Genomic DNA, 22365 nt, shown 5'->3' with positions numbered 1-22365 from the left:
TAACCAAATAATTCACAAATAAAAATATTTAAATTTGATGTTTTTTTGTTACTACTTACTAGCAAGTAGCAATTACATTATAAGCTTATAATACTCGACAATAGTGAGATTTTAAAAGTATTGTGTTAAATTGTTAACTCATTCCTTTTTGCTAAAGTAAACATTTATTTGGGGAAATTGGAAAAAAGGATCACTAAATTTTTTTTTGTCTATATACACCTTTTTTAAAAAATGGTCATTTTTAACTAAAATACCAATACAAATTAATAAACCCAAATTTAACAAGTTGTAAAATATGAAATATAGGAGAATAAGTAGATATACAATAATAGAGGTTATATAATTTTTTACAAAAAATAAAAAAATGGATAAGTTAAATTTTTGATGGATAAAATTTGATATAAAAAATTTAGAAATCATCTTCTACTGTTCTGAAAAATATGGATTTTGTATTCTAAAGTTTTGTACATGTTATACTAATTTCAGAAAATGTTTTTCTTCTAAATAGTTTAGTAGTCCGAAATCAAAAATTCTATAATATTCAGAGTATGTATTCTACGGTTTACTCTATTTTCTAAACTTTTTAGTATAAATCTTCTACGGTTTACTCTATGCTCTGAAAACGTTAGAATATGTTTTATTCTTTTTACTCTATCTCTGAGAAATTTAGTAGATATCTACTACAAAAAGTAGAATGTATACTTTAAAACTTTTAGAGATCACTAAATATAGGAATGAATCTTTAAAAAAAGTAGAATGTATACTCTGAATCTTTGAAGACAACACATCTTCTTCTTCATCATGAGCTTCTTCTTTGTTCTGCTTTGTTCTTCATCTTCCTCATCTCACAGAAGCTTTCTCCTTGCAGGTCTAAAATACAACAATATACGAAAATAATATAATTTAATTTTACAAAAATTTGAAGGCAGATTTTCGAAGCAAAGATCTAACTGGGATTTGAGAAACGAAACAAAATATCTAATGTAAAAGATAGAGATATCTGGAATGTTGGATTGATCTTCATCGTCGTGTCTCTTACATATTTTAGAACACACAGAGGAAAGAAGAATGATGCCCAAATATCAAAATATCCCTATTTTTTTTTTTGAAATAATTCATATAATTGAAATGTTGACATGTTGGCAAATATTAAGGTGATATGTATTATTGTTATGTGGAAAAAAATGTATTATTGTTATAATTTTATTGGATAAACATTTGAACTGTCAACACCTCGCCCTGTGACTTTTACCCGAACCGAGATTTGGACAAATCGTTTGGGTTCGTTTATTTATCGGTTGCAATCGAAAACATTTCTGCAAGTAGTTCGGGTATGCATTCGGTTGGGTTCTGTTATGCATAACCGAACAGGTAACTGATTCATCAAAACATCATCGATCTGTCGCCGTTTTTATCATCCAACATTCGAGGTTTTCATCATCTAATCGTCTTCATGGTTGATTTGGTTCAAAATCGGAAGCTTTTTCCATTACCCAAAAAACCCGAAAACCTATTCGAACCGAATCAAAAAAATTTAACGGTTAGTTCGGCAACATTTTTCATTATCCAAAAACCCGAAGAACCGAGAAACCCAAACCGTGTTGATCCAAAATACCCGCAGTCGCAGACCTTCTGGCAGAAATACTCTCTTGTTCGTTTCTCTTTTGTTTAGTCCACGTAGGAGTAAAATCAGGTGAGTTGTATTAATGTTATAATTTGATAGGGTAGAGATTTTGAATGAGGTGTCAACACATGCTTCAAAGTTGAGGCTGAGGTGTCATGTTCTGGAGGGAAACAATTCTTCTTTTATTGTATTGATGTTATGCAGCAGATTGCGATTTTGAGATCTTTGGAAAAATATGACCAACATCATCATCCTCTTCACTAAACTTGAAAACAAGGGACATGCATTCAAATGTTACTTAGTCCTAATTAAAAACAAGGTATATGCATTATATATATATACTCTCTTTCACAAATATTATCATTTTAACACTTTTTCCTTTTACAAAAAAGTGTCATTGTATGTTTCTATTGCAAATTTTAAGATTAAATCCCTTTTTTTATCTCTATTACTTATAAAGAGAAAAAACTTTGGTGTGCGTTATATCAAAATGACACTCTTTGTGAAACAGATGGAGTATATATATTCTTATATAATGTTTTTATATTTATATTTTCTACTACTTTTCTCTAGGTATGTTTTGGTTTTAACTAATTTTATATATAAATTCTTAAATAAATGTTATTTTGACTTTGGTAGGAAAATTTTGTTGGATCTCTTCTTTTATTAATTTGATCTCATCTTTTGTCCAAAAAAATTGATCTCATCTTTCAAGAATGCGATGTGCCACTAAAGCAATTTTAATTTTGATTTTTTCTGAATAGTTGAGTTTGATTTTTTTATTATTTTAACTGAAACTAATGAAAACAAATAATTATAAGATTTAAGTTTAAGAAATGACACATGTCAAATGGAAAAATAGTATATTTAATAATATTTTAATTATGCTAAACCAAAATTGTAATTTAAATATAGAGAATTTGTTAAAAATACCCTTTTTGAAATACCTTTTTTGGCCATTTTTATTTTTGTCCTCCTTTAATTTTTAATGACCATTTTACCCTTAGATGAAAATACTTTATTCAATAAAAAGAAAAACAAAATTTTCCCGCCAAAAAAATTTCCGACATATTTTCCCGCAAAAAAAAAATTTTTGTCAAAAAAATTTTGATAAAAAATTTTCAACAAAAAAATTTCCCGCCAAAAATTTTCCCGCCAAAGAAAATTTACAAGGTGTTTTTTGTAAACGCTTTTACAAGATTTTGAAAAGAGATTTAAAATTTTTAAAAAAATGCTTTTACAAGATTTTTATAAAGTTTTTAAAAGGTTTTCAAAATGTTTTTTAAAAGGTTTTTAAAAGGTTTTTAAACACCTTGTAAAAACGTTTACAAGGTTTTTATAAGGTTTTTAAAAGCTTTTTAAACACCTTGTAAAAACGTTTACAAGGTTTTTATAAGGTTTTTTAAAGCTTTTCAAACACCTTGTAAACGAATTTTCAAGGTTTTTAAAAGCGTTTACAAGGTTTTTAGAAGGTATAAATTTCAAAAATTTGGCGGGAAAAATTTTCGATTTTGGCGGGGAAAAAAAAATTTTGCGGGAACTTTTTTTATTCTGGCGGGAAAATTTTTCATTTTTGGCTGGAAAATTTTTGATTTTTGGTGACTGTACATTCTTGTTGTCATTCAAAGAAAGTGTAATTTGGTCATTTTGTACATAAAGAGAGGTAGTTTTAAAAATGATCAACATGACGGGGTATTTTTAAAAAGAGACATGGAAAATGGGGTATTTTTGAAAATGCCCCTTAAATATATTATATAATAAATTATAATTAGATATATTATATAATTATGCTAAACCAAAATTGTAGTTTAAATAGCATTGTAAAAACAGAAAATAAAAAAGTTGTAAATTAAGATGGATTAAATGCTACGCCTATGAAAATTCACACGAAATCATGGAAAAGTAGATCAATCAATTAATCAAGCAGTATTCAACAATTAAACAACGTTCTTGAACTCTAAACACAAGTGTAAAATAAATTAGTTTTCACTGCAAATATTATCTAAATTTAAAACACAAAAATCCAAATATTTTTGCAAAATTCCAGTTTAAAACCAGCAATAAAATCAAGTTTAGATAAGTTCACAAAATCACTAATTTTCAAATCTCGTTGCAAAAAGTAATTTTGCTCACCAAAATTTTTGTTAGGAAAATCAATTATATTCTCATTTCAATCAATAATCCTAAGATATAAATTTAGATGATTAATCAAAGATCTAGCATTTGGAACAACATATAATGATGAATAAGAAAGATATAGAATCCAAACAATCAATCAATCTAACAATCCATGAAATCCCTAATGAGAAATGCTAAACCTAACAAGCAGATCTACTCAGACATAATAAAAAAAAACATAAATCATATTCTGAATAAATTGCATTAAGAAATTAAAAGAAGATGTAAAGGAGTCTGAATCTTCTCTGAAGGAGTTTTGATTATTCACTCCAAAATCTCTCTAAAATTCTCTCTCAAAAGTTGCAAGGAAAAATAAAGCTTACGTATAAAAAATGACCTAGAAAACCTATTTATGTTCCTAAAACACGTCTAGGGACTAATGATACAAATATGAAAAACTTTGGAGCGGTTTTGTAAATCCTCGAAACTTTCAGAAATTTTTAGATTGGTCTTGTGGATACATCATCGATCGACGCCATCTCTTGCATTGGTCGATGCATCCTTCTGAATTTGTCTCTCAACTTCACATCTTAGCCTCAATGCTCTAATGTGCTCCAAATCCTCCTATTTTTGCTTTATTATGCTCTCATCCATGCTAAATCCTATAAGACTTGTAAACACTCACAAATAAAGCTTACGTATAAAAAATGACCTAGAAAACCTATTTATATTTCTAAAACACGTATAGGGACTAATGATACAAATATGGAAAACTTTGGAGCGGTTTTGTAAATCTTCGAAACTTTCGGAAATTTTTAGATTCGTCTTGTGGATACATCATCGATCGACGCCATCACTTGCATTGGTCGATGCATCCTTCTGAATTTGTCTCTCAACTTCACAGCTTAGCCTCAATGCACTAATGTGCTCCAAATCCTCCTATTTTTGCTTTATTATGCTCTCATCCATGCTAAATCCTATAAGACTTGTAAACACTCACAAATAAAGCTTACATATAAAAAATGACCTAGAAAACCTATTTATATTCCTAAAACATGTCTAGGGAGTAATGATACAAATATAGAAAACTTTAGAGCGGTTTTGTAAATCTTCGAAACTTTGGGAAATTTTTGGATTCGTCTGGTGGATACACCATCGATCGACGCCATCACTTGCATCGGTCGATGCATCCTTCTGAATTTTTCTCTCAACTTCACAGCTTAGCCTCAATGCTCTTATGTGCTCCAAATCCTCCTATTTTTGCTTTATTATGCTCTCATCCATGCTAAATCCTATAAGACTTGTAAACACTCACAAAGAACCTAAAAACACATCTAAAGATTTTAAAAGACTCTTTATGTCGTGTTTTCAGACTTGGTAAGCTTCTTCTTCTTCACTGTTCAGTTTTTATTCCAAAGAAATGAGTTTCATTCCAATGCTTTTTAATGGTGATTCGTTTTCAAGGAGTGTTAAGCTTTTGTTCTACAGCTCTGTTAGAAACCCTCTTGATCATACAAATCTAACGCAATGTTAGAATATTTTGTTTTATTGTCTCATAATCAAATCGTTATCACAATTACAGTAGGAAAAAAGGAGTTGACTTCTAAAAAAGAGTTGACTTCTCTCTCAAACAAGCAATCTCTCTGCTTCTCAAACCACCTTCGCCGATCTCGGCTTCGGTCCCCACTGCCCCTCATGGGCAAACATAAATCGAAAAAAGCCCCCCAACAGTATCCCCACTGGATCTGCTCCTTCTATCTCCCCTGCCTCGTCTTCCTCAAAGGATGCTCCACCTGCTTCCCCACTTTCAGTTGGGATCGGCATGTCTTGTCCAGCTCAATTATTGTTGCTTGAATCCTACAAGTCTTCAGCCAACAAGCTCGACATTGATTCCTGCCAATCAGCTCCTCTAATGGCTGTTCAAGCGACAATCAAAATTCCCTGATGTGGAAGTTCATCTGAAGCAGCTACAACTGTCGTCGGTGCGACAGTCTCTGTACCTGCAACTGAAAGCCCTGGTGAGCTCCCTGTTCCCGACTCAACATTACAGGATCCAAAGGTGGCTCTTGTCGCATCCCCGCAGGTCCAACAACGACTGGAGTCTCCGTGGAAGGACCTCGTCAAAGGTAATTCAGCTCAGCTCGAGAAAAAAGGCACTCCCTTTACTCTTGATTCAGAAGAAGTCTGTGTAACTATCCCTAATACTGTTATTGAGAAGACCAAAAAAGCTTGGGTCAGTTTCATTCTCGGCCAGTTTTACGAGGAGTTGCCACATCGTGGAGCAGTCCATCCTATCGTGAATGGCATATGGAGCAGGCAGCACCGTGACATCACAATATCTAAGATGGAGGGACACTCCTTCCTCTTCAAAGTGCCCTGTCTGAATGCAAGAAGAAGAATACTTAGCCAAAGCCTCTGGCAAGTAGATGGCCAAACCATGTTTGTTGCCAAATGGGCACCAGATATAGTCCCTAATAAACCTGAGCTCTCCATGGTGCCTGTGTGGTTAGATTTTCATGGTGTACCACTCAAGTTCTATAACAGAGAAGGACTTGAGCATATTGCAGGTTTGGTTGGGCATCCGGTCTATTTGCATCCTTAAACAGAAAAGCTTACAAACATTGAAGTTGCAAGAGTGTATACTGTCATAGATCCAAGAAAGCCACTTCCTGAAGCTGTAAATGCAAGGTTCGAATCTGGACAAATTAAGAGAATTCATGTCTCTAGTCCTTGGCCCCCTTCTCTCTGCAGCCATTGCAAAAAAATCGGGCACACTGTGGACCGATGCACTAGTGGCCCACCAAAGTGTAAGGAATGTGGATCGGTAAAGCACAACTTAGATTCATGTCCGCGAGTAGGGTCAAAAAAGCATAATGGCAAAGCTCCCATTCAAAGCCAGCTACCTATAGTTGAGATCCAGCCCCATAATCTTAGTTCGCCTGCTAAGCAATAGGAAATGTTATGGCAACCAGTTCGAGCAGGAAACAAGCAAAAGCAGAGTACACAGGTCGTTGGGACCTCTAGTACAGCTGCAGTTTCTCCCTCCCCTCCTCCATTAGCAAAGCACCGAGAAGCCAAACCAGCTCACACAATAGCACTAGATGAAGGGAAACTGTGTGTTGATCTGACACAGAATCTCTGTACTCACCTAACTCATGCAGGGGTTCATGGAGAGACTCATGACCATGAACCAGATTCATATCCGGATAGCTTGTCTGGTGAGGATGATAATGCTGAAGTGGAGTCTGATCGCTTTCTGCGGGTAGTCTCTAAAAGATTACTAAAGAAGAAGGATGGAAGAGCAAGGGTTGGAGGCCCTCAAAACCTCTAATCTCATATCCTTTGGATGGATATTTTTTGTCTTAATGTTAAAGGATTTAACGATCTTGTAAAGCGGAGAAGTTTTAAAAATGGATAAAGGCTCATAAGCCTCTTTTTGGTGGGATCATAGAGACTCACGTCAGTCCAGACAAGGCACAACATATAATCTCTCGTGCTCCTCCAGGATGGTTTTTTGCGGATAACTACGAGTACTCGGCACTAGGAAAGATATGGGTTGTGTGGCACCCATCTGCTAAGGTTACAATCCTATTTAAGTCCCTTCAGATGATCTCTTGTTTGGTGAAATTGCCTTTTGTATCTTCGGAGTTTGTTGTTTCAATAATATATGCTTCCTCAACGGGTAGTGAGGAGAGAAAGGAGTTATGGTCGGATATTGAATCCCACTCTGTGTCATCTTTCTTAGGAGGTAAGCCTTGGTTGTTAGCTGGCGATTTTAATCAGATCTTTTCACCACAAGAGCACTCTAAGCCAACCTCAGCTACTCTCACAAGGGGAATGCGAGACCTTCAACAATGCCTTATTAACTCTCATCTCCTTGACCTACCTTTTTGCGGCAACACATTTACCTGGTCTAATAACCATGTCAGTGATCCAATCGCGAATAAGCTGGATAGAATTCTAGTGAATGATGAGTGGATGGCAACTCTTTGGCAGTCTTTGGTGAACCTGGTTTCTCAGACCATAGCCCCTGCTGCGTATTTCTAGAGACTCTCAATCCCAAGGTCCATAAACCATTCAAGTTTCTATCTCTTTTAAACAAGAATGAGGATTTCGCCCCATTGATTAGCTTATGGTGGTCTGCACTCAACTTTGATGGTACCAAGATGCTAAAGCTGTCGAAAAAGCTCAAAGCTCTTAAAAGGGTAATAAAATATTTCAATAAAGAAAATTACTCTTGTCTAGAGAAAAGAGTCAGTGAAGCTTATGAGGACCTTCAAAGATGTCAACAATCCCTACTAGCCTCACCTTCATCTCACACATCGCGATTGGAGAGGGAATGATGTGACCCCGGACTACGGACGTGGTTCAAAGACGTACGGACGAAGGTTACAGCGGAGCGGATCGGAGGAGCAGTTCGGTTGGGGACGAGAATGGACGCGAATTGAAGCAGAACAGCGGACGGAGTGACGTGAGGTCAGAGACGGTAACCAAGGAAGATAAGAAACAAACAGAAGAGGTTTGCAAGGAGATGCTCGACTCGCTAATCTCTCGACGGACAGGGGATAGATGTGGAATGAGGTAGCGACACACGAGGGATGGCTCTCCTTGTGATACGGCTAAGCTAGGAACTAACGAACCCGGTTCGTGCAGCTTCTAGGGTTTCGTCTCAATCACTGAAAACGAGAAAAAAGAGATAACTATGTTCTTTAAAAATGATAGTCTCCCTTTACATGATAAGGTCTAGGCCCTTTATATAGGGTGGCTTACATAAGGAGACTCTCAAAACCCTAAACACGTGGGTAAAACTAAAACGCAGCGTCCATGAAATAGTTTTAAAAGACAACGGTCATAAGCGAAATTAAACTAAGCATAGAATGGACACGTGGCCGAAGTGGTCCTTGGCCATGGCCATGCACTAGGGATCATAGCCTCATTAAAACTACCTTGGTAAACCCATTGAGAAAAACCTAAGGTGGGAAAAAGAGTACTACTTCCCCTAATAACTTAGAGGTCTTCACCCTTGGGTGATGGTGAAGACCGTTAGAAGAGCCTCGGTCGGCTGTCCGTCAGATCCGTGATCGAGCGCCTCTTGTTCTTGAACGAAAGCTTGGACAAAGATGAGGCACTTCTTCCTTGCGGTCCTTGCTGCGGTCCGGCTCCTTGTTGTAGCTCCGGGCATCAGGTTCGGTGCTTGGGTTGAGGGCCATCTAGTTCCGGACGCAGTCGCGTCCTTGGTTCCTTGCGCGCTTTGGTCCTCGTCCGTGTCCGTATGCTGGCCATCGTCCCGGGTTCCATCATTCCCTCCTCATTGGAAAGGTTTTGCCCTCAAAACATTTTCCTCGGTACCTACATCAAACAGGGCCAAGTCGAAGTTAAATACTCACCGGGCAGTTCAAGGCGGTAGGAATTGTCGTTGATCCTCTCGACGACTCGTAACGGTCCATCTCCGCGGGGGCTCAGCTTTTCCTTCCTCTTCTGTGGGAACCGTTCTGGCCGTAGGTGCAACCAAACCTAGTCGCCTTCCTTGAAAACCATGGTCTTTCGGCCCTAGTTAGCTGTCCGCACATAGTGTTCGGTACGCCGCTCTATGTTGGCCTTCACTTCCGCATGTAACTGCTTGATGAGCTCGGCCTTGCTCGCGCCGTCTTGGTTCACTACATCGCCGGATGGTAAGTGTAACACGTCCATAGGAGTCAGCGGTTTGAACCCATAAGCGATCTCGAACGGCGACTTCTTGGTGGTCGAGTGCGTGGCAAGGTTGTAGGTGAACTCCACAAATGGAAGGCATTCGACCCAAGTTTTCCTGCTAGCGCTGATGGTGGTCCGCAGTAGTGCTCCGAGGGTGCGGTTAACCACCTTGGTTTGGCCGTCCGTCTGCGGATGACACGCGATCGAGTACAATAGCCACGTACCGAGCTTTCTCCATATTGTCCTCCAGAAATGGCCGAGGAACTTGGGTGCGGGGGAGGCCGTGTAGTTGCACTACTTCGCGGAAGAACAGGTAAGCGATGTGCATGGCATCGTTGGTCTTGTTGCATGGTATAAAATGGGCCATCTTGGAGAATCGGTCCACTACCACGAAAATAACGTCCTTCTTGTCGCATGGTGGTAGACCAAGGACAAAGTCTATTGATAGGTCAACCCACGGACTTGATGTGATCGGAAGGGGCGTATATAGGCTGTAGGGACGCGTGGTGGACTTGGCCGTCCGGCACGTAATGCAACTACCACAGAATTTCTCCACCATGCGCTTCATCTTAGGCCAATAGAAGTGCTCCTTCAGGATGGCCATTGTTTTGGCTACGCCAAAGTGACCCGTAAGCCCTCCTCCGTGTGCTTCCGTCATTAATAACTCCCTCATCCATCCAGCTGGGACGCACAGGCGCCTTTCCTTAAATAGGAACCCGTCATGTACGAAGAACTTGGTATAGGTCCCTTTACCATGCTCCTGGTAGCAGTCGGCGAAGTCCGGATCCAAACCGTACGCGTCCTTGATGTTTTCAAACCCAAGGATCCGTGCGTCCATGGTGGTGATCAGCGTATGGCACCGTGAAAGTGCGTCGGCCACAACATTCTCCTTGCCTTTTTTGTACTTAATGACGTAAGGAAAGGTTTCAATAAACTCCAACCACTTGGCATGCCTCCTCTTAAGGTTGGTCTGGCCGCGCAAGTGCTTCAACGTCTCATGGTCGGTATGAATGACACATTCCTTGGCTAATAGATAATGTTGCCAAGTCTCCATGGCGCGGACTAGGGTGTACAGTTCCTTGTCGTAGGTTGGGTAATTGAGCTTCGATCCGCTGAGCTTCTCACTGAAATAGGCAATAGGCTTGCCTCCTTGCGTCAACACTGCTCCAATGCCCATCTCGGACGTGTCGCACTCCACTTCAAAGGTTTTGCTGAAATCCGGCAAGGCCAATAGAGGCGCGTGTGTCAGCTGGTGCTTGAGCTCGCGGAAGGCTGCTTCTTGGGCCGGTCCCCACTTGAACTCAACGCTCTTCTTTATGGTGGCGGTAAGTGGTGCAGCTACCGAACTGAAATCCCGCACGAACCGCCTATAGAAACTGGCCAGGCCGTGAAAGCTCCGGACTTGACTGATATTGGTCGGGGTCGGCCACTCCTCAATGGCCTTGATCTTGTCATTGTCCACCTTAAGCCCCTGCGCACTTACAACAAAGCCTAGGAAAACTAGCTCGTTAGCTCCAAACACGCATTTCTTAAGGTTAGCGTACAGTTTGTTCTCCCTAAGAGTGTCCAAGACCAAGGACAGATGTTCTAAATGTTCCTCAAGGCATTTACTATAAACAAGGATGTGATCAAAGTAAACAACCACAAACTTGTTGATATAGATCCTAAGGACATGGTTCATCAGTCTCATAAAGGTGGAGGGAGCATTAGATAAACCGAATGGCATTACCAACCATTCGTACAAACCTTGCTTGGTTTTGAACGCGGTTTTCCACTCATCTCCCTCTTTCATCCCCACTTGATGATAGCCACTTTTAAGGTCTATCTTGGAGAAGATGGTGGAGCCGCTGAGTTCATCAAGCATGTCGTCTAGGCGCGGAATGGGATGGTGGTACTTGATGGTGATGTTGTTCACTACCCGACAATCCACGCACATACGCCATGTCCCGTCCTTCTTGGGTACCAACAGGACTGGTACCGTGCATAGACTGAGGCTCTCTCGGACGTATCCTTGCTTCATGAGTTCGGATACTTGGCGTTCAAGCTCCTTGGCCTCCTCGGGGTTCACGCGGTAGGCAGGACGGTTTGGGATCTGGGCTCCGGGTAAGAGGTCGATCTGATGCTCAATGCCGCGAAGTGGTGGTAGACCGTGCGGCAATTCATCCGGAAACACATCCTGGTACCGTTGTAGGAGCGGTCTGATCATGGCCGAGACGGCGTCCTGCTCCGTACCTATACTCACAACATCCTTAAAGACCATCAATAAGTCTTGACAAGTGGAGTTACTAAGTGATCTCCTAACCGTACTAGCATTAATCAAGAATTTCATTTTAGTACTCGATTCCTTAGACAGTTTCGATTGTAGCTCACAAACTTGTGTGGGACTCAATGGTTTTAGGAAAATACGCTTGTTGTCATGCACAAAGGAGTATTGGTTGGTGTGGCCACAGTGAGAGGTCCGCTTGTCAAACTGCCAAGGACGCCCCAAAAGGAGGTGGCTAGCTTGCATCAGAACCACGTCACATAAGACTTGGTCTTTGTAGGGGCCTACACTAAACGGGACCGTGACCTGTTCGGTGACTTGGACCACGGCCTTGTCATTCAACCATTTGAGTTTGTAGGGTTTAGGATGGTTTGTGGTACTAAAAGCAAGTTTCTTGACCATGTAGGAACTTGCCACGTTGGTGCAAGATCCACCATCGATGATCAAGCCACAAACCTTCCCACTTACAGTGCATCACGTGTAGAAGATGTTGTCCTGCTGGTGCGTATCGTCCGGAGACTAGCTAGTGTTGAGGACCCGCCGGATCATAAGTAGCTCCCTTTCATCCGGTTCAGCTACGGCTTCCTCGACCTCCTTAGCGTCGTTCGGCTCGTCAGGTCCGTCATCGTCCTCTGACTCGATTTCTCCCGATGCGGTCATAGTCATGGTATGCGGATTGGGACAATCTTGGACGTAGTGGCTTCGACCCTGGGACCCTCGGGCGGTTGATGGTGCTGGCCTTTCTTTTGATCTGCTGTTCGACTTGCATCGCGAGGTGCAAAAGATCATCGAACGAATTGTACGTTAAGCGTTCCACCTTCCGCGCAATGCGGTCCTGTAGGCTGTCCAAGAACTGGGCCATCAATCCTTCTTCGGTATCTTCGACCTCCAGCCGGTTGCGAAGATGTTCGAACTCTTCATAGTAGTCCTCAACGCTCTTGGCTCCTTGGGACAGCTTACGGAACCTTCGCTGGAGCTCGCAGTGGTACAATGGCGGCACGTACCGGCGTCTCATCTCGTTCTTCATGGCCTCCCAGTGCGGTAAGGCTCGTTTGCTGTTCCTTCTTCGGTCAGCTTCGGTACGGTCCTACCACTTAAGGGCGTGGTCCATAAACTGGGCGGCTGCATAGGCGATCTTCTTGGGTTCGGGATAGTTATAGCAGGCGAATATATGATCCATCCTCTCCTCCCAGTTGAGGTAAGCTTCCGGATCAACCTTTCCGGCAAACGTTGGGGCCGTGAGTTTGTGACCCGGTTCAACCAGACGGTAGGGTTGATCGTCCTCAAGCTCGTCCATACGTCGATGGCGTCTCCTTTGGTAGAGTGGACCATCTTCTTCTTCGGACGTCCCTCCTGGATCCGGATCATAGCGTCGTTGGCGGTCCTGAACTGGTGGACCTCGAACCGCAGGTTGACGATGTCCGCCCTCTATCTGTTGGATTCGGTCTCCTAGTTGGGGTAGTTGAGCCTGGATTTCAGCTAAGACCGCTCCGATCTCCAGGGGTGGAAGCGGCTCTCCAGGTTGCTCGGCCATGACTTCCGTACGGTCGGTGGGTGCGGTATGGACGGCAATCGCGGTATGGTCAGTGCTGGCGGTACGGACGGCGGTTGCGGTATGGACGGCAGTTGCAGTACGGAGGGCGGTTGCGGTACGGACGGCGGTCAGGTATTGATTGGACGGTGGCCTACGGAGAGGCTGATTAGAGAAATGAAACCAACGGCGGACAGTGGTGGGTACGACTGCGGTCGATAAGTCTTTCGGTGTACGGCTATATCGAACGGTGGCAAACGGTAACGTTGGACGATCCGTGACGCGTGGCTGTTCGAGCAGACCCTACACAAAGATGAACGCGTGGATTCTCTGTTTGTTGGGATCGACACAAATAGACAGACCTTGGGCAGCTAATGATTCAAAAAGGTAAAGCAAAAGCACAACAAGACAACCTAAGTTCAAAACAAAAGAAGGACCACACGCGGTGGGACTCTAGACGCTACACGTGGTTTTTAGGCTACCACTAACAAAGACAAAACAAAAGAACATAACCTTTTTGGATCTAAGCTAAGAATAGCGAAGAACAACTCAAGAACATCAAAGACTCAACAAGAGCACACTATAAACAAACGAACCAAGACTCAATCTATTACTTATAGAAAACGTAAAGAGAGGAAAGATACATCCTTGTGAGGAACCTTCGGCTCTGATACCAACTGATGTGACCCCAGACTACGGACGTGGTTCATGGACGTACGGACGAAGGTTACAGCGGAGCGGATCGGAGGAGCAGTTCGGNGAGCGGATCGGAGGAGCGGTTCGGTTGGGGACGAGAATGGACGCGAATTGAAGCAGAACAGCGGACGGAGTGACGTGAGATCAGAGACGGTAACCAAGGACAATAAGAAACAAGCAGAAGAGGTTTGCGAAGAGATGCTTGACTCGCTAATCTCTCGACGGACAGGGGATAGATGTGGAATGAGGTAGCGACACACGAGGGATGGCTCTCCTTGTGATACGGCTAAGCTAGGAGCTAACGAACCCGGTTCGTGCAGCTTCTAGGGTTTCGTCTCAATCACTGAAAACGAGAGAAAAGAGATAACTTTGTTTTTTAAAAATGATTGTCTCCCTTTACATGATAAGGTCTAGGCCCTTTATATAGGGTGGCTTACATAAGGGGACTCTCAAAACCCTTAAAACGTGGGTAAAACTAAAACACAGCATCCAGGAAATAGTTTTAAAAGACAACGGTCATAAGCAAAATTAAACTAAGGATAGAATGGACATGTGGCCGAAGTGGTCCTTGGTCATGGCCATGCACTAGAGATCATAGCCTCATTAAAACCCCCTTGGTAAACCCATCGGGAAAAACCCAAGGTGGGAAAAAGAGTACTATTTCCCCTAATGACTTAGAGGTCTTCACCCTTGGGTGATGGTGAAGACCGTTAGAAGAGCCTCGATCGGCTGTCCGTCGGGTCCATGATCGAGCGCCTCTTGTTCTTGAACGAAAGCTTGGACAAAGATGAGGCACTTCTTCCTTGCGGTCCTTGCTGCGGTCCGGCTCCTTGTTGTAGCTCCGAGCATCAGGTTCGGTGCTTGGGTTGAGGGCCGTCTAGTTCCGGACGCATTCGCGTCCTTGGTTCCTTGCGCGCTTTGGTCCTCGTCCGTGTCCGTATGCTGGCCATCGTCCCGGGTTCCATCAGGGAAGCTCATATGAAGTGGTGCACTCTAGAAAATGCAGAGGAATCCTATCTCAAGCAAAAATCACGAATATGTTGGCTGGAAGAGGGTGATCATATTCCTAACTGACGATAATAATCAGATTATTGATACAAAGCAGGGAATTCAGCAGACTGCAGTTGCTTTCTTCCAAAGATTGTTTGGTACCCTTGATCAGTCTCATTCCCTTTCTGTTGAAGAGTTAGCTGCTATTGTTCCCCAAAGATGTTCAGAAACAGCTATTCAAGTCTTATCTCGACCATTCATACATGTGGAAATAAAAGATGCATTATTTTCTCTGCCAAAAAATAAAGCCCTTGGGCTTGATGGTTATTGCGCAGAGTTCTTTACTGCTCAATGGAACACGGTAGGATCAGATCTCATTGCTGCGGTTATGGAGTTTTATCAATCTGATAAGATCTTGAAGCAATGGAATTCAACAATTCTGACTCTTATCCCAAAAACTCCAAAGGCATCAAGGATGTCCGACTTTAGACCCATTGCATGTTGTAACACTATATATAAAGTCGTGTCCAAGCTCTTAGCCAATTGACTCAAGAATGTGCTACCTGAACTCATTTCAAACTCGCAATCTGCATTCATTCCAGGTAGACTCCTTGTTGAAAACGTCCTCCTTGCAATGGAATTAGTTCAAAGATAAACCATAAGGGTATCACTGCAAGAGGCATGTGCTCTTTGCTTCCCAGCTCACTTCATCAATCTCATCAAAGAGTGCATCACTACCCCGAGCTTTTCTATCTCGATAAATGGTGAATCTTGTGGTTACTTTAGGGGAGCAAAGGGACTACAGCAAGGGGATGCTATATCTCCCTATATGTTCACTCTAGCGATGGAGGTGTTCACTCAAATGCTTAACAACATATATAACACCAGTCACATTGGACACCATCCCACAGAAATGATATGCGACTATCGACCTCTTATAGACAACCTTTCCTCCAAATTTTTTTCTTGGTCTGCTCGAGCTCTCTCATATGCAGGTCGAAGGGAACTGATTGCCTCTGTTATTTATGGAACATTTAATTTTTGGGCTTCTGCTTTCATCTTGCCAAAAGTTTGTGTGAAGATCATTGAAAGTATGTGCACTCGCTTCCTTTGGAGTGGTGACATCAATAAGAAACCAAACGCAAAAGTGTCATGGCAAACACTGTGCCTGCCTAAGGCAGAGGGAGGGCTGGGATTCAGGTGTTTCGCTCAATGGAACAGAACTCTTTGTCTGAAACTCATATGGAGGTTGCTTACGGTCACTGACTCTCTTTGGGCGGATTGGATTCGAAATAACAAGATAAAAGATGAGGTCTTTTGGCAGATTGACGAGCAAAAGCAGAGTTCCTGGACGTGGAAAACCATTCTACACTTACTTCCTCTTGCTAGTCTATTCTTGCGATGTGAGGTGGGTAATGGATAGAGGACAAGCTTCTGGCATGACTGTTGGTCCCCTTTTGGACCTCTAATCAAGCTCTTTGGTCCATCGGGTCCTAGTCAAACGGGTATTCCTTTAGCAGCAATGGTATCCCAAGCGTGTTCAGATACAGGTTTGTCTATCATGCCTGCCAGATCTCCACAAGCAGAACTCCTGCAGATCTATCTCACGACACAAAGGTCCGTTTGTTATCAGACAGCGACAAACTCCCCCTATTTGGACAAAGCAAGTGTGGTTCAAAGGTGCGATACCGAGACACGCTTTCATGATGTGGATCACTTATTTAAATCGCATACCAACAAGATCAAGATTGGGAAGTTAGGGAATGCAAGTTGAGGAAAGTTGTTGCATCTGCGGTTCACAGTCTGAAACACGTGACCACTTATTCTTGTCTTGTGAGTTGAGTGAAGACCTATGGCAGGAAGTAACTAGAAGACTAGGCTACAATACGTTTGTTTTTCACACTTGGAATGCTTTTACAAGCTGGCTGGACATATCTGATTCGACGTCTACCCAGACACTCAGACGACTAGTGGCACATGCAACCATATACGCCATTTGGACCGAGAGAAATGCATGTCTTCACAACAACTTAGCAACGCCGCCACACATCCTGTTGAAACAGTTAGAAAGACTGATTCGCGATGCCATCCTTGCAAAGAGTCACAGGAAAAATTTCAAGCAACTAATGCAAGACTGGTTGAAGTTTGCCTAGCAAAATCAGAATAGATGTTCTGCTTTTCGCTATGTGTTTTCCAAGATATCCTCTGTTTTTTATTTTATTTTGTGGCACAGGATATCTCATGTTTTCCAAGCTATTGTAAACATTGCAATTGAGTTTCAGTAGAAAATTCACAGATTTATAAAAAAAAAAAAAAAAAATCAAATCGTTATTTTTCCTACACCGGTTTTTAAGTTTCTTAGATTGGTTATGGACTTGTACGGTTATGATGAATAACAATTTTTGATTTGGTTAAGTTTTTATTTGTTTATTTTTCTTTCATCTTTCTTCTTCTTTGTGATGGTCTTCCTCTCTCTTTGTTTGCTTGTCACCGTCGTCGACGAAAGACAATCACAACGGTGACAAACAAATGCAAGACGGATGAAGGCGGATTCTAGGAAGACGAAGATGAAAAAACAAGAGTCTTGAGCGAACCAGTCCACATGAAGGAAATAAAAGTATCCTTAGACACCTTCGATCGTTTCCTATATTGATCCCTACGAGATACCATCTTCTTGCGGTAGTGATGATATGTGTGTGAAGATTCAAATTAAATTTGGATTACATTTGTTATTTTAATCATGGATCTGATTGCAAACGTATTGAACACAATCTATTCGACAAAGTAATTCTTTCTATAATATTTTATTGAATTGATAAATACATTACAAACTATACTAATTTTAACATTACACAATCCAAACCCAAGTCTCATGCATCAACTAAACTCTTAGTAGACAATTGTAATTCCTCCTTAACCGGACTACTACTCTCTTCTTTGCTATGATGTACCTGAACCGGTTTATACGTGTAAATCTTGGCGCACCATAGATAATACACGAAATTAACTACTTGTAACAGAGTTATTAACCAGTAAAAATACTCAAGCCTCCCTCGGTTCAAATTGTTATCCGGTAACCAATTGCTCCCGTCCGGTTTAGCACTGAATTTATGAACCAGAGTCACTAGCAAAGTACTCGTATAGTTTCCTATCGATATCGCCATCCAAAAAAGTGCCGTCGCCGTGCTCCTCATACTCTCCGGCGCCTGATATCAAATGAGTGATTAAATCGTTAGTTATTCAGTTATAAAAGTTAGTTAGTTAGTTAGTTAGTTAGTTAGTGAGTTAGTTATACTCCTAACTAACTCTCTGCTTGTATAGTGTGGTTACATTACCTGATCGTAGAAGAACTCTAAATGTCCAATGGACATGAAAGCCTCGGCGACTCCATGGAGACCATACTGAGGAACCAACCAAAGAAACGAGATTGGAACAATCGTGTGAGGCTTATCGATAAGGCCATGTTCGACCGCGACTTGTTTCCGCTTGATCTCGATGAATCCAGCAACAAGCGTGGCGATGATCGAGATTACGAATCCGATTCCCATACGGGTGAGGTAAGTGATGCCTCTCTCGCGTCCCGTGAATTTACGGATTACCTTGACGAAAACGCGGTCGTAAAAGATGATTGTGCTGAGCATTGCGACAGTGGTGAAGACGGACATTGAACCGGCTGGGATTTGGAAAGATTTTGTGAGGTGACGGTTCATGGTTTTGGCTTGTTGTAAAGAGAAAGTTCCTTGTTGAGCATAGGCTGTGATTAGGAGAATCCCTGAGGCTCCTATTGGACCCATTCGGATCACTGATTTGAGCTCTTCGATCCGGTGGACTGTGCTTAGCCTCCAATAGTTGGGGATTTGACCTGGTTTCATATTGTCTTGCTCTGTCACTATTGCCGCCTTGTCCAAGAAACTACAATATAAGAGTACAGAGTTAGTTAATTATAAGATAAAATGCAATTCTATTTTGGTTTTAAATATATTGGTAAAAATGTTAGGATGTGTTGTTAATATTATAATTTGGTTTTACTTTCTTGAGATTGTAGTGTTAGTTTTTTGATGTATGATTTTTCTTTAAAACATTCAAATAAAATAGTTTTAGTTTTAATAGAAGAATATTATAAAGAAGAAAAAAAAATTTAGTAGGTAGGATAACGAAACATGTAAGAACTTGAATAGATAAAAAAAAAAAAACATAAATCTTACGAAAAAGAAAATAATTTTAAAACAAAAACAATTTCAAAATTGTATTTTAAAATCTACAACCATTCAAAGTCTTATGTTTTGAAAATTAAGCAAGAAAAATAAGTGACACATGAAAAGGATTTAGGCCAGTCATTTACTATTTGATTATCTAAGTCTTACTATTTTCGAAATGGGTCCAATAAATCCAATTATTGCTCATGCATATGCCAAAAGAAAATGACAACTTTTAATATATGTTGTCTTCTTGTTTTTGGAATTTCCCTTTCGCTACAATGAATCACCGATTACAATTATATATGATGTATGCATTTTTGTGGTTTTACCTCTAATTTGTCTGGTTTCACCTAGTGGACGAGTTGTTGTACGATTACTCAATTGTTTGCGTTACTATATTTGATTTCTAGTCTTCAGGTCCTATTGACATATATATCAGTTCTTTTAGATTCAGATTCTAATACGTCTCCTCGTGACTACTATCTGGATAAATAGTCAAACAATTACACTATCTTATAATAAAATAATTCGATAATCATATTCATTCCGAGGTTGATATTAAACATTTATATAGAGGGATAATGAATTAGAACATAGACAAGAAGAGCCATGAGTAGAATATATTACCTCATATGTTTGGTATGGGTGAGTTTACCATCTAAGGAGATAGGAGCATCAATCTCATCGTTGGAATAGAGAAGAGAAGGATCAGAAACCATCCTAAGTTTTCTTTTGCGAAATGCCGCGACTCCCACTTGGATCAAGCGGGTAAACGGACTACCCGCGGGAACCAAGTGACGGTAAAGTTTGAAACCACCGGCAAAAGCAATAACGGATAAGAACATAGCTACTGTCGGGATGCCCAAACCTAGACCCCACCCAACGTTATCTTGGATCCACACAAGAACCGTCACCGCTAGTAAAACTGCCGCACCCATAATAAAGTAGTACCTAGATTTCCAACACATCAACATAATTCATTATTTCGGATTCGAATAAGTCAAAACTATACATTTTAATTTTGAAACCTAGCGAGGAACTTGTTCTTTCTTTTTCGGGTAAGAAGAAGATTAATAACACATTGAGTTACCATCAAAACACTTGTAAATAAATATTTTATCATAAACGTCTAGAAAACTTTTTAATAGAAAAATGATTAAGTAGCTAATAGCTGCAATTTTTTACTTAAATAGTTATGTACTTATGTTACAAAGTTGTTAGCTATATAGTCTCTTAGTTTAAGACAAAAATACAGTAGTATATGTTTCAAACATGTTAGGTAATCCTAGTACTATTTCAATAATTAAAAACCTTAATTTACAGCCAATTTGAGCAGTTGTTAAAATCTTCAGGGATCTATTAAAGGTTTTAGTTATTGACACGTAGAAAGATATAAAAAATATACCAGTTGAAGTACTTCCAGGTTTTGGTGGTTTGATTAGGATCCGACTCGTCGAACTGATCAGCTCCAAAAGCAACAACACATGGTCGGATCCCACCCGACCCGAGAGCCCCAAGAAGAAGAGCTACGTACAATATACTCAATTGTGCTGTGTCTGCTACTACACAAACCTCTTCTCCATGACATGGTGGTGGCCTTAGCGTCGGTACTATTGCCGATACCGTAAGCAACGTCATCCCCTGTATTTTACAATAAATTTTCTCGTTAATTAGAATAATAAAGAATGATCTAGAAAACGGAAACTACTAGATCAAGTCTGGTCATAAAGACACTAAACGTTAGTTTATTACAATGGTAGTTGTGTAAAAGAACTCACTATTTGGTAGATGATGGAAGAAAAAGTGATGGTCCAGAAGCGGCCGGCGAAAGAGTCGGCGACAAAGGCACCGATAAGAGGAGTAAGACTGGAAGTTCCGGCGAAGTTTGTGAGAGTGTTGGCTGCTTTGGTTAACGGAAGGTGAAGCTGTGTTGTTAAATAGCTTATCATGTTTGCGTGAAACCCAACCACCGCTAATTTCTCACATATCTCGTTCGCTGAATATATCATTAGAGATTATTATCAACTTCATAATTTTTTCATAAAAGATCAAATAGATAACAGTCATATTGATATTTTTATTGTGATACCGAAGATGAAGGGCATGGTGATCATTCCACCCTTTGGTCGGGTTCGTCTTCCATGAAGTGCTTTTTCTTCTTCACTAATCTTGTTCTTGCTCTGCTCCTCCTCCATGTTCTTGAGTGTTGTTGCTTGTAATAGTTAACTATGTTTAATATATTTTGTTTGTTGTAAGTAAACTTGTGTAAGTGTTGGAAATGGTATTAACCAAGAGGGCAATATTTATAGGCTTTTTTGGGTTTATAAAAATTAATTGGGTTCTTTATAGTGGCTCTCGTCCGTACGAGATCTATAAAGGAACGCGACTGACGTCTACTGTTTTACCAGCCACGAGTTAAACCAGATTTGGTTTACGTGGACCGGATTGAGTTTCTGGATTCCGGTTCATTATTTAGTAATATCATGGGAATTTGATATCTTTCAAGATGTGACAATGCTTCAACCGACACTCATTCTAGTTTACTAATTCTACCATTTCGGTAACTTTTAATTTTTTGTTAATCGAACGAACACTAGGAGAGAACGAACATGAACATGAACAAATTAAACATTAGGTAAATGGACTATACCAAAAAAAAAAAAAAAAAACGATTCAATTACATTAGGTAAATGGTCTATACAAATTAAGCATTAGGTAACTGAGGTTAATCTATGCGGCCATGAACCTAGAAACATTATTAATCGCGGTAAAAACAAAAGAGTTTAGTGAATGTAGTTGTAAAAAACTAAATTCAATTACACAACCATCTAATTTACATACTATTTTTTTTTCTGCTATCATTCAATTTGTTTATTTGATAACATACGTACATACAAAATATACATATCAAATTTACAAAGATGTATGTACGTATTTCAATATTAAAAGCAAATACTATCTTAAACAATAGTATAATATTTTAAAATAAATTACAATCAATTTTTGGAGAAAACATCAATCCATTTTGTAGAACAAGATGTATTCTAGTATAATTTAATTTTATGCACATACTATATATAGAAAATATGATTTTTTTAATAGTATGAACTATTCACCTAAGTTTGTGTAGAGATGAAACATGATAAAAAGTGGATCACTATTTCCTTATAAATTTTGAAGATATCTGTTTTTATGGTGGTATCTGTTTTTTAATCGTCGCCACAATTTCTCAAATTTATACTAGTGTATACTG

The 22365-nt window shown here is 40.3% G+C and overlaps 1 protein-coding gene across 1 annotated transcript; it reads right to left on the bottom strand.

Moving 5' to 3' along the window:
• Nucleotides 17687-21418, bottom strand: LOC104750675 (protein NRT1/ PTR FAMILY 3.1). Its single transcript, XM_010472508.2, has 6 exons — nt 21202-21418; nt 20891-21108; nt 20518-20753; nt 19740-20063; nt 18249-18825; nt 17687-18119 (listed from the first exon to the last, which is right to left on the bottom strand). Exons 1-6 carry the CDS (start codon nt 21305-21307, stop codon nt 17784-17786), a joined length of 1797 nt encoding a protein of 598 aa, XP_010470810.1. The 5' UTR covers nt 21308-21418; the 3' UTR covers nt 17687-17783.

This window comes from Camelina sativa, chromosome 16 (assembly GCF_000633955.1).
Source record: "Camelina sativa cultivar DH55 chromosome 16, Cs, whole genome shotgun sequence".
Taxonomy (NCBI): domain Eukaryota; kingdom Viridiplantae; phylum Streptophyta; class Magnoliopsida; order Brassicales; family Brassicaceae; genus Camelina; species Camelina sativa.
The sequence above is the reverse complement of the archived record's forward strand: the minus strand, read 5'-3'. Positions and strand labels throughout refer to the sequence as shown.